Below are 13,507 nucleotides of genomic sequence, written 5' to 3'. Positions count from 1 at the left end.
CTCACTTTCTCCCATTTCCTTTCTCTTTTCAGGTCTAATTTATTCTTCCCATGAGTCTTCTTCCCTTCGATCACCATTTCCTTCCTAATTTCTCTCTCCTGTCCTCCTCGTCTTCTCTTCCCCTGTTCTTACTGCTGACTGGATTCTTTCCTCATTGCATAAAGCCTCCTCCAAAACCACTGATCCAAACACACCTTTCTTTCCTACCTTTTTTCTCCTCTTCCTCACCTTTATCCATCTGACTCTCAGTGTTCGTTTCTACTGTCTAATTTGCTTCTCATCTCTTGATCCACTTTCCTTTCCTTAACTGCCACTCTGCTCTCTAAAGCTGCAACTGATGCTCTTCTGGTTTCTGAAAACTCCACCTCCACCTCCTTCCTGGCGCTGCATCCCTATTCCCCAGATGCTCCTGGCATTGATGAAGGCAGTAAGCTGGGCCTCCACTTGGCCACTACACTTGGTCTTAGCCAAGAAGCATCTGAGTTGCTGTGCCACTCATAGGAATCTACCACAAAGATAGTTTAGTACAGCCCATCTAAGTAAAATATTTGCTAGCCCCCATTGCATGCAGTCCCCCTTAGTGATGACTTCTTTTCAAGTCACAGTGAGCCACTACATTGAATACACTTCAACGTCCCCTTCACTCCCAGAGCTAAGTTACACCTTTCTTTCCCATTTCCAATTATTTCTGTTTCTTCAGCGTCCTTAAATATCTAACAGACATCACCAAATGTGGTGCCAAACCATTTGCCCAGAATATTTCTGCCACTCTTCTCTCTCTCATGATTTACCATATAGTTCATTGGGCCAGGCCCCAGCAGAGTCAATAGTACTTCAAGCCATGGTGACCTGTTATGAGCCAGCAGTGTGCCCTTGTTGCCAAAAAGGCTAACAACATATTGGGCTGTATTGATAGAAGTGTTGCTGGCAGGTATGGGGAAGTAATTATTCCCCTCTGTTCAGCACTGGTGAGGCCACATCTGGAGTACTGTGTCCAGTTTTGGGCCTGCCACTACAGAAAGGATTTGGACAAATTGGAGAGAATTTAGCTGAGGGCAACAAACATGGTTTGAGGTCTTGGGCACATGACTTCTGAGGAGAGGCTGAGTAGCGAAGACTGAGCGGTAATTTAATAATAGTCTTCAAGTATCTGAAGGATGGTTCAAAAGAGGATGGAGCTAGACTGTTCTCAGTGGTAACAGATGCCAGAACAACAGTCTCAAGTTGTAGCAAGTGAAGTTAGGTTAGGTATTAGGAAGAATTTTCTTACTAGGAGGGTAGTAAAATACTGGAACAAGTTACCCAGAGGGGTTGTGGACTCTCCATCCTTGGAGGTTTTTAAGACCTGGCTAGACAAGCCTTGGCTGCAGTGATCTAGTTGGGGATGGTCACGCTTTGAGCAGAGTATTGGACTAGATGACCTCCTGAGATCCCTTCCAACCCTCACTTTCTATGATTCTGTGACCCACAGTTCTGCACTGCTTAGTATGTATGTGTAGTCCAGATAGCCCCAACTCATGACGTCAAGTGGGTGTTCTTGTCATGAGTCTTGGAATCCTCCAAAAATTTATATACAGATAAGGTGCAGAGCAACCTGGTCTCGCTCCATTTCATGGAGGGCAGTGCCACTCTAATCATATCAACAGGCTGAGGGTGCAGGGCATGCAGTGACATCAGCTCTGAGTGCAGCCAGCAGGTTTTGAAGCCTAATGCAGAACCTTCTGGCAGTGTCATAGCTGATGCCTGCCTGATATGGTAGATGCTCCTGTCTGGATCAGGAGCTGAGTGTCAGTTTTCCTAGTGGACAAAAACTATGACCAGGTTCTGGAGGGAGAGAGGGAAAGAAGGGGAAGAGACAGAGAGAAGAGAAGATATAGAGAGAGTTGCTGCCGCCTGCCCAGTGTGGCAGCAGCTCCTGCCTGGAGGTCTATGGCTGATGCCACTGGCAGGTTCTGGGTTAGGGCTCTGGACAGGAACTTCCTCCGCACCAGAAGGTAGTGGGTAATCTGTATCTGGGATCCTAATTTTGCTTGCAATATCGACAGATGATGCTGATGCCCACCTGCTATAGTGAAAGTCCCTAATGGGCCCATGGTTAATACCTGGTGCTGCTGGGCAGAAGCAGTGCCACCCACCTGCCTGCTGACCTTGCACCATGCAGTGGCCAGAGTCACCAGCCACCAATGGACCAGATCCAGTTAACTAGCTGCTGTCTACTCATGGGCTAGATCAAATCTGTTGGTGAGCTAGATTCAGCCTGTGGGCTGTATTTGCCCACCCTTGGGCTACAGTGGCAGCCTTTGAATAACTTCATAGAATCACTGAAAATTAGGGTTGGAAAGGACCTCAGGAGGTCATCTAATCCAATCCCCTGCTCAAAGCAGGACCATCTGCAACTAGATTATCCCAGCCAACTTCACAGCTGGGCAGCATGTGTTTGCATAGGAACAATACTGTATAGTTTCATAGATGTTACGGTCGGAAGGAATGCATTAGATCATCGAGTCTGACCCCCTTTCCTGGGCAGGAATGAGTGCTGGGGTCAGGTGACCCCAGCCAAGAGTCTGTCCAGTCTCCTTTTAAACACCTCCGAGGAAGGGGACAGCACCACCTCACTTGGAAGCTTATTCCACATTTTGGCAACCTTCACTGTAAAGAATTTTTTCCTGATGTCCATTCTGAATTTGGTCTCTTCTAATTTGTGGCCATTATTTCTAGTTACCCCGACAGGCACCCCAGTAAACATTGTATGCCCTATTTCTTGCTGCCCGCCCCCCACCCCATGAGTTTGCAGGTGGCCACAAGATCACCTCTCAGCCTCCTGAAGAGGTTCAGATCTCCCAATTGGTCCACACAGGGTTTTTTTCTCTAGGCCTTCAACCAGACGAGTGGCCTTCCTCTGAACCCTTCAGGCCATCCACATCCCTCCCGAAGTGCGGCGCCCAAAACTTGATGCAGTACTCCAGCTGTGGCCTAACTAATACCGTATAGAAGGGAAGTATCACCTCCCTAGACCTGTTTGTGATGCACTTATGCAAGGAAGGGTGCATTTAGCTTTACATATTACCTCATCATACTAGTGACTCTTGTTCATTTTGGAGTTGACTATGACTCTGAAATCCCTTTCCGCAGTTGTGCTACTTAGAGTGGTACCTCCCAGACTGTAGGAGTGTTGATGATTCTTCATCCCCAGATGCAACACATGACACTTATCCTTGTTAAACTGCATCCTATTCTGTTTGGCCCATTTCCCCAGCCTGTCCAAATTAGCCTGGATTTGTTCCCTGCCATCTAGTTTGTGTACCTCCCCTACACCCTGGAAGGTATGGTCTTCCCTACAGCCAAGGGCATGTCTACAGCATTTCACAGGTCTGCAGATTTCAGCATATATCTCTGAACTAGTTGTACAGTTGGAAGATATGATGAAATGAGAAACATTTTCATTATTTTTATGAATAAGATACAGACTTCTGTGGGGTTACTTAGATCAAACTGGATTATTAAAAGAACTAAGCAGGAAAGAAAAAACATAATGAAACTGATAAGAGTCCATGATTTAAAAAATGGGGAAGTTATTTATAGGAGAATCAGTCTCTACTTGGCTCAAGCAAGACAGCCAAGATCAAAAGAAATTTACTAAATTTTAAAGGACTTTGGATTTAGAAAAGAAGGGGTGCAGTGGAGTGAGTAACCAGCGGCTGGCCAGACCAATTGACAAAAACAGATTTAAGATTTAGATAAAGAGAAATATTCACAAATACCTTTTAGATTTGCCATTCTTTGACCTGCATGCTTTGTACCTTTGGTAAATAAATAAACAGTGCTTTGCTTTGAGTCACTTCAGCTGCCTTGCTAATCACAGGTCCATGAATGAAAAACCTTACAAGTGCCAAATTGACTTGGGTGTGTTGCATTAGCACATTTGAAAAATGAAGGCTGACACTCCGAGACCCAGTCCCACATGGTTCTGTCCAGCATAAAGACCTGTCATCTACAGGATGAACTCAGGAGAGACTGAAAAAGTCCAGCACACCATTTACCATGACAGGAAGATAATTCATCATTAGATGGGATAGAAACTTAAGCAAAATTAAAAGAATAATGCCATGGGAACCTATGGGGTGAAGAACACTGTAGAAATGCACAACATTGATGTTTTGGTTCCCTTTTAGGATACCCTGGAGATGTGTGCCCGAGAGAATGAATTCAAAAGCATCCTATTTGCCCTCTGTTATTTCCATGCTGTTGTAGCAGAAAGACGCAAGTTTGGACCCCAAGGCTGGAACCGCTCCTATCCCTTTAACACTGGAGATCTGATTATTTCAGTCAATGTCCTCTATAATTACCTGGAGGCCAATTCAAAGGTGCGTGAAACAAATAAAACACCTGAGTATGGGGAGTTTAGCCCCTGTGCCCATGTACTGAAACTTCTGAAATCTCTATCCTAAAATAATAATACCTAGCCATTTTCAGATATTTTTACTTTGTAACTTTGTGTATCATTGGAATAATACAAAGAGACCTCCGCTCCATTTGCATCTACTGCAGTTTGCAGACTGCATTTATATAAAATATCATCTCTGATATATGTGAGTGTCCTTGCTACCATTTTAATGAAAATACTCAGAGATGGTTGACTGCCTAGGCAGATATGTTTAATGTAGGGAACTTCAGTAAGATTTGCTCTGCAGTGTAAATCCCTACAAAGTCTGCTCTGAGCCAGTCTGCTCTGGCTTTCTCTGGATTGGCTGCCTTCCTGCATGTAGTGATTTATCTGCTAGATAATGTTCAGTTAGTTAGAAAAATGAACAAGGGAAATGAAAACATTCATTCTGAAGACTGGTGCTTTTGGTTCATAGTGTGCAGCACAATGATGTTGTTAATGGGTCAGCATCTTTTAAGTTCTTTCATGCCCTTCTTGGTTCACTGTTTAGGTTCCCTATGATGATTTGCGCTATCTTTTTGGTGAGATTATGTATGGCGGGCACATTACAGATGATTGGGACAGACGACTTTGCAAAACCTACTTGGAAGAATTTATTAAGCCAGAGATGCTGGAGGGAGAACTGCTTCTAGCTCCAGGGTTTCCTCTCCCAGGGAACATGGATTATAACAGTTATCACCAGGTAAACTTTTGTTTTCTGTTGTTACTTATAACACAAATCAATAACTTCCATGATAACCCCCTACTTTGTTATATGAGACAGTGAATAGGGTTACTGCATTTTATGCAAAACCCTACTGCTAAGGTACCCACCCACCTGCTCCCTTTGTCCCACAACCCCTTCCTCTTCCCCCCTTTATTCCTGCCCGCCCTTCCCAGGCTCCTCTTCCCCTGATTCCCTACCACCTGTTGTGCTGTGGATTAAGTTTACTGAGGCAAGAGCTACTTATACAAAGAGGTTTCTTTGTTCATGCTAACAGCACACACAAACGTAGCCATCAGACTCTCTCTCCAGCTCTATCTCTAACTCTACCTCTCTCAAAGTTTTATAATCATCTCCCCTTTCTAACAGAAAACACGGCTTTATTTTAACCAATATATATAAATGCACACAGTAATTTAAATTTTAATAAACTAACAACTTTTCGTCTTTGCAGTGCTCTTCGCAGTGTTGCAGATCTGTGAAGTATCACATTAGTCTCTGTGCTGTCTCACTCAAGTCTGTGCTCTAATCTGTATCTTTCTCTGGTATGGACTCTGTTCCTTCTCCTGTCCTTCCATGGTGTTCTGTGAGTGTTTCCTATCCATTTGTTTACATGTCCTTAACTTGTCTCCACTGCATAAGCCCATGAGTGACAACTGTCTCCTGCAGCCATGTTTTACCATCACATATGTATGTCCTATTTTGGGGTACCAAAGGTTCTAATTCTGGTGACCCCTTGTCTAAAACAGCTTTTGTTTATATGTATTATGGATCTTGTAAGCATTCATATCAATTTTGTTGTTTATTATCAGTGATTAAAATTAGGTAGTCTTGTTCTAAATTTCCTGTTAAATAAGAAGTCAGCTGGTGAAAGCCGTGTTTCAAAGGAGATGTTCTATACCTCAGCCTTTTTGACACCATTTTCTACAAGTCCATTAGACTGTAGATATCTGAGGTAGAGGTAATGTGTGTAAAACCATATTCTCTTGCAAAGCACTTGAACTCATACCCATCAAATTATAGGTATATTGTAAAGCCTGGCACGACTGGTTTGGCAAAGATAGATTTTGTGTGCGCTAGTACATGCTTTGCAGTAGTGTTGTCTAACTTTTGCTGTTTTCATATAGTGAGAATAATGATCTAAAATCAATACATATTTTTTTCCAGCATGGGTGAATAGATCTATAGCTAGTTTGGACTATGGGGCCAATTCTGTCTCAGTTGCTGTTATCAGCTGTTTTACCAGACTGTATTTTTGACAGGTTGAACATGCTTTAATATACTTTTGTACGTCCATATTCATTTGTGGCCAGCACAGAGCTTTTTTAGCCCTTCTTTTCCATTACTCTATACCTAAGTGTCCATCATGTATCCTCTATGACATATCCTAATGAAATGCTTTATGAACTGCAAGTCTGTCATTTCTAAACAAGAGCCTATCAATTACTGATAGCTCTGTTTCAAACTGGTGATATGGACTGAGTATGTATTCTGCAGGCCATCCTGCATTAATGGCTTGTATTACTATTTGTGGAGTCCCGTCTTGTGCCATGGCATCTCTGAGTACACTCTACATTTTATCAGAAACTGGGCACATTTTCTTTAACAAATTGACATGCACAATGTCTAACTCTCATTTGGTTTTACTTGTCTTCTATCAAAAGCTCCAGACAGAGTATCCACTACTACTAACTCTTGCTCTTGTTTATCCCTTTTAATCTTAAATCCAATAACTGCAACTGAAAGAATAATCTCTGAAATCCCTGAGTTGCATCAGAGTGCCCCCTCTTTACTATTGTCACCATTGTCTTCTGACCCATTTCAGCTAATACAAGAAGATGCAGAACTTTTTACATCCATGCACCAGTGCTAAAGCTTCTTTTTCAATTTGTGCATACTATAATTCAGTTTTAGTTAAAGCCCTAGAAACATAAGCTATGGGTCTCCAGTGTTCCTCAGAATTCTGCATGAGTGCTTCCTCAAGACCCTCTTTAGGGTGCGTCCACATATGCAAGCACATGTGCTTGTAGCAGCTCAAATAGAAATGGTGCAAAGTTGAACCAAGGCTTTTTGCCTCAGCGCACATCCTTAGACATGCACTTTGTTGTGGAGCAAATTGTGCCACTTGGGGCAAAATAACTGTGCCTGGATCCTCCCAGATCTGCAGCCAGGGGGAGCTAGAGCCTGGGCTAACACCTGTGCTCTCCCCAGCAGTATAAAAAGCTACCCTGTCCTGGCCCCAGCAGTACAAAAAGCTGCCCTGGCAAGTAGCTCAAGGCTGTTCAGTCTTAGGAGCTTCTAGGGCTCAGCCAGTTGGTACCTGGGGACACTACTCCTTGTGACAGCCAGATTGCTGAAACAGCCCTGAGAGTTCCCTGCACCCTTTACCCACTGCAGCAGTCTGGCAGTGGGGGCTGCTGCCTGGCTGTGACCTGCTGTGCACCTGCCAGACTAGGATGAGGCATCTGCCCCTCTGGGCCAGCTGCCAGTGGGCTGTGAGTACAGGGTTGGCCCCTGTGCAGCACTACTGCCATGTGTGCCCGTTGCCTGGCCACCTGGGCAGCTATCACCCGGAAGATGTTCTGGGTGTGGTGGCCTGCTTTGAACTGTCAAAGCATGTCCTCCTGGCCCCATTTGGCCAGGAGGTCCGCCACAGCCAGCTGGGTCCAAAGTGCCAGCTCTGAGCAGGCAGGGTCCTGCCACTGGCCTCCTCCCTAGCAGGATTTCTGGTGTTCCCTACTGGAAAACTGAAAAATCCCTGATAAAAAAAATCCCAAAATCACTCTGTAAAATACCCTAAAATCCAGGTAGCTCCACAATTAAAACAAAAGACCACTATAAAAAGAGAGAGAATGAGACAGAGAGACAGCAATCACTTGGGCAATGTTTTATTGATATATCTACAGTGTTAAAGCACTGGCTGTTGGGAGGCTATGGCCACACAGGGGTTATGGCCTCCCAACAAGAGCCAAATGGCCCCCACAGGAACTACCACCCCCCCTGCAAGGCCCACATGCCCCACCCCAGGCACCAAATTGCTGCCCCACCTGGCCCCATCCCCTGCCAGCTGCTGTAGCCCCCCCCGATGGCTGTCCCACCCAGCCCCAACCCTCAAGTCCCCCAGACCCCCCAATGGCTGCCCCCCCAACCCCAGGCACCATCACTTAAAAAAAAGAAAAAAAACCTGGAAATAACAGCCTTTACTAACCTTAGAAGCAGGGACTGGGGAGACTCTGAGGCCTTCTGGCAGAGCCTCCGCGGGAAGCACAGGGCAGCGGGGGGAAGGAGGGCCCAGGCTGGAGCCTCTGGGGCTGTCCCTCTGCCCCACACTGTGCAGGCAGAGCCCCAGTGACCCTGATGGAAGCTCCAACTACCAGTAAGTGCTGGGGGGGGTCTTTTTTTTTAATCTGAGCATGCTGGGGGGACAGGGAGTGGGGGCCTTGGGGGAATGGGGAGGAGGGAGCCCGCCAGACCAGGGGTCGGGGGGACTTGGGGGCAGGTGGGGGGTGGAGCCAGGCACCACAGGGACTGGGGGCCTCAGAGGCTGGGGGGAGGGGCCGGGCAGAGCAGGGCTGGCGGGGCTGGGGCAGCGGGTGAGGTCAGTGGAGGTCCCTCCCATAGTCCCCTCTCCCCTCCTCCAGCCCCCTCAACCTCTTACTTATGGCACTGGAGCCCTGGTGCTGAAACAGCTGCTTCAGCCCCAGGGCAAGCGGCCAACCATAGAAACACTCTGGCAGCCAGAGCATCTCTGTGGAGGACCCAACCTCCAGTTGCCTCAGGGCACAGTCCCCTGCCCCGCCTTTTTCAACTTAGTTTTTTTTAGACCCCTGGATATGGGGTTTGCAGCGCAGGGAACATTTTTTCATTCCCACACATGCCTCTTGCCCCGTCTCAAAGGGGTTTGAGATGGGGCAAGAGCCATGTGTGCGCTCATCTGGACATGCCCCTAGAGGCATGTCTGGTGTTTGCTGTTCTTGAATCTAAGTACTGTAATAACTGTTTTAGATCCCTCATCATGATCCCATATAGATTGTTTATTATTGTGTAGTAAAGTTTAGATTGCTGCATTTTCCCCACTCCACCTCAAAATTTACCATGCTCATAACTTTTATGCTTCTTTATCTGTGGGAGTAACATATTAGTAATTGATTGCATAACTTGCTGAGAGCTATCTGTATGCCTTGATTCATTCTTTTTTTTTCCAAATATGTTATTTCTCTGACTCTCAATTTGCATTTATGTCTACTGAGTTTTAACTCTGCTGACGGAGCCTTTTCCAGAGCTCTCTCAGGCCTCTCTCTGACTGTGTCCCCATATTAAAATATCATACACTTTGGCACCTTCTATGCTATCAAAGATTTATGAAAATTGTCTGATTCTGAACATAATCCAAAAGACAATTGGTGAAAGCAAAATCTTCCATATGGAGTGTTGAACGTGCATAAGTGTCTGCAATTTTTTTCTAATAGAACCTGGCAATACCCAACTGAGGCATCTATTTGCTGTTTGTGCTCTCTCTCCAAAGATTTCTTCCCTAGTGGGAATGAGAAAATGTTCCTTTTTTACATCTTTATGTAGTTCTTTTGGGTCTAGACAAAGACAAAGTGTTTCATCTTTTTATTACACTATTACTAAAAAATGAAACCACTCTTGTAGGTTCCTTTATTTTCTTAATAATATCCTGAGCAACTGTTTTCTATAGTTTTGCTTTCTGGCTTTGTCTTAGAGCTGAAGGGCATTTATACACATACTTTATTTCCTGTGACCCACTGTAGATCTGCTGCTTGGAGCAGACTTAATTCGAGTCTGTTCTGCATGCAAGCTGAGGCGAACTGCGCTGTGCCACGTGTAGTTGTATAAGCCGTGAAACACAGGTCAATGCACAGAAAATGGTGGTAGTACGCTTTTGAACTAAAATACCTCTGAGGTGATTTTACAATAAAGTCCGAATAAAACATTGGCTTGTGCAGCAGTGTCAAGTTTCAAATTCCCAGGAATTCCAGTTGTTTCCAGCATGATATTCCAGTTTCCTGATGATGTTCTAACTTGTATTATTCCTACATACAACTCCTCGTCATTGCTGATTGCAATATTGCAGTTCATCTTGCTGTACAGTCAGGGCCGTCCTTGGTGGGGGGCAAATCGGGGCAACCGCTGTGGGTCCCACACTTTGGGGGGGCCCCGCAGAGCCAGGCGGAGAGACCATGGCTACAGTTTAGCCCACCTGCTTGATGGGTTGGACAGCTCTGTGCTTATTGTGGCCAGAAGTTCCAGACGCCACCTGTCCTGCCGCATTCGGTGTGCCAGGGCTTTTACTCCTCAGCATAAGTGTGCTGTGGGACGGGGAGGGGAGCCCCACGCAGGCTGCTTTGCCCTGGGCCCTGCTGGGATCATCTCTGCGTACAATGCTTACTTGCTTTCCTTTCTGTGCCTGTAGTCCTCTCTTTTGCACACTGTAGCAAAATGGTTCAGTCTTATGGATTTGTTGCAGCGTTGTCCAAAAGGAAGATATTGCTGTGGTCTCTGTTTGTTACCACAGCTTATATAGCTCTTTATACTGCTTTTCTTCAGTTTTACCTGATAGCATTTTTCAGGTCTTGCCTTACAATTTCTGTTTTCTCTCTGTTCTTTTCTGGGAGAGTTCATTATTCCATCAACAATTTCAGCATCTGGCCTTCCTTTCAAAGATTTCCTTTTAGCCCAGGTGATATCTGCTATTATGTGCATGCTGATTGCTTCATCTAGCTGGCGATCAGGATCCTTCAGCAGTCTTTTCCTGAGCTGCATGTTTATGATCCCTATTTTTATCTTATTTTTAATCATTAAGTCTGTAACTTTTCCAAAATTGCAAGACTGACTTAGCATTCTGAGATCCTTTTCAAATTCCTCAAAGGTTTCTCCCTCTTTGTAACTTCATGTGGAACTGATCTCTTTCTAAAGTCTTGTTCTTCTTTGGCATGCAGTACTCCTTAAGCTTTTTGAACACTGTGTCACAATCAGTATGCTTTGTTGGACTGTTAAAATCATCCAGCACTTCAGCACCTGTTATAGTCAGAAAAATATCTACCTTTTGGTAACTTCTCAGTGGCTCCACGTGCCCTCATATATAGATTGAATTGTTATGCAAACCTCTTCCAGTTCTCTGCCACATGCCTAGAGAATTTCAGCCCTGCTGAAGCCCATAGCTTTTCCATTTTTTTCTTTTTTTTCTCTTAAAGCTCACTCCATGCAATAGTCATCTGTTTTCAATCACTCCTCCATGCTGTGTTGTAGGTTCTGTTTATAGTGGCAGGACCTCCTTTTACTAAAAGGCTTCTTTATTCATGCTAACAGCACAGACACATATAACCATCCGACCCTCTTTCTCCAGTTCTGTCTCTGACTCTGCCTCTCTTAAAGACACACCTTCTACCCCTATCATTACACCTTCTACCCCTTTTTCCTCTCTCCCCACTCATCTTCTCCCCACTCACCCACTGCCCAGCTATCCCTAGCTATCAGTCCCAGGTCATAAGGCATCTTTACATGTGCTCTGGAGTAGGCGTAAGGGACACTTTAATTACAGTGGCTCTCTGGACCTGCTTTAATTAAAGCACCTGCTGCATCTCATCCTGTGCTTCAAAATGGAAGCAAGGGCAATTTAACTAAAGCTTATTGGACAACCTTTAGTTAAAGCACCCCCACCTCCATTTTGAAGTGCAAGGACACTGAATACATGTGATGCTGAGGCTGCTGGAGTTTGCTAAATAGCATATATTGGAGTATGCATGGAGCAAGTGTATAGGTGCCCATAGAGTCCTGGATGATAGCTAGTCCACTTGGGAACAGTGCCTCCTGGGATACTGGAGGACTGTAGATTGGTGGTCTTATCTCCGGTGAACATCCAGAAATTAAGGGCCTTGTTACACACTACACTGTGAGCTGCACAAATACTGGTGAGTGTTAGCGCTAGCTCAAGTTTGGAGCAGTCACACATTCAGGCCCACAGGGGTCTGGAGGACTGAAAGGTAAGAATCCCTGCCACTCCCATTCTGAGCTTCCCCCTTGCCCTCTCCCCCCTGGGGCTTCCCCAGTTCTCCCCTCCTGCAGGGGCTCTTCCCCTGCCCCTCAGAGTGGTGGCTGAGTAGGAAGGTTTACCCTGCCCTGCCTGCTCCATTGGGACAGACAGCACAGACAGAAACAAGTAAATGGGGAGCCATAAGCATGGATCTGGGGTACTGGGGAGGGCAGGAGGAAACAGTGGGGCAGTGGTGGGGTGGGATGTGTAGGGGTGTTTACACTAAGGTAGAGTGGTTACACCTTAGTGTAACATGAGCTGGGTAACAGGAATCAGAGATAATCCTGTCCTGGAGTAACATAACTTTGAGCTGCCTAACAAGTATTTAAAACTAATTTCAGGTGTTAATGCATGGACAATCCAGGTGTTAAGAGCTTGAGGAGCTGCAAAAAACTACTGTGTAATAAATCCTAACTTAACTCAGAATGTGTAACACAGCTCAGAGATAGTCCTTCCCCAAAGTGGCATAACTTTAAGATTCCTAGAGAGCACTTAATACTTGTTAACAAGCCTCAATGTGAGATCATTCAAGTTTTAAGTGCTCTTAACATGGTCTAATCGTAACATATAATATCACCCCAAGATGATTTTTTTTCCCATAATCACCATGAGAGGGAAAAAAAGTCTCATTTTAGATTCAAGTACCAGCCTGGGGCAGTCACAGCTCAGCTCTGTCTTTAGCTTCCGGATTGGGGCTGAAGGCAGAGCTGATCTGCTGCCTGACTTGGGATGCAATGGTTTGTGGAGGAAGGACGGGGTGTGTGGTGAGAAAAGTGTGGGAGGGACTGCTCTGTGCAGGGGGGAAGGGCATAGAGGAGAGACCCACAGTGTACAGTCTGGGGGGGAAGTGTAAGGAGACCAAGAAGGCTGCCCCTCACCACCACTACTTGGCCCCCACCTAGCCACTTTCCCCTTCCACTGCTGGAAATGGAAATTTATAATTCTCCATGTCTAGAATCTAAGTTTAATGGTAATTTGATACTTCATCATGAGCTTATTCTGTTCATACATTCTGTTAATACAGGGCTGTCAGTTTTTCTTAGTTTTCTGTTGCATCATGCCATGTGGCTCCCACACTACACCATGCCAATGCCTTATGCCCCACACACAGCACTGTGTGCCTCCCAAGCCATATCATGCTGGTGATCCTGTGCTTCATGAAGTCCCCAGATTCCCTCAAGCATTCAGCCATGGGCTCCCTCAGCCCCACCCTGCCACCAGGAATAAGGATGGGATGCAGAAGCTGGAGGAGAGAGGGGAAAGCGAGACAGAGAGGCAACAACAGCTAGCGTTGTGGGGAACA

General features: G+C 45.5%; 1 protein-coding gene across 1 annotated transcript in view; it reads left to right on the top strand.

Moving 5' to 3' along the window:
* DNAH9 (dynein axonemal heavy chain 9) overlaps window positions 1-13,507 on the top strand; it is a 480,799-nt gene that overhangs the window by 426,146 nt on the left and 41,146 nt on the right. The window contains exons 64-65 of the mRNA XM_090059292.1: window positions 4,173-4,364; window positions 4,935-5,126. Coding sequence (XP_089915418.1) covers window positions 4,173-4,364; window positions 4,935-5,126 — 384 coding nt within the window. The remainder of the gene's footprint in view (window positions 1-4,172; window positions 4,365-4,934; window positions 5,127-13,507) is intronic.

The sequence above is a fragment of the Crocodylus siamensis genome, chromosome 8 (genome assembly GCF_052110815.1).
Source record: "Crocodylus siamensis isolate JL-2025a chromosome 8, ASM5211081v1, whole genome shotgun sequence".
Lineage (NCBI taxonomy): Eukaryota > Metazoa > Chordata > Crocodylia > Crocodylidae > Crocodylus > Crocodylus siamensis.
The sequence above is the reverse complement of the archived record's forward strand: the minus strand, read 5'-3'. Positions and strand labels throughout refer to the sequence as shown.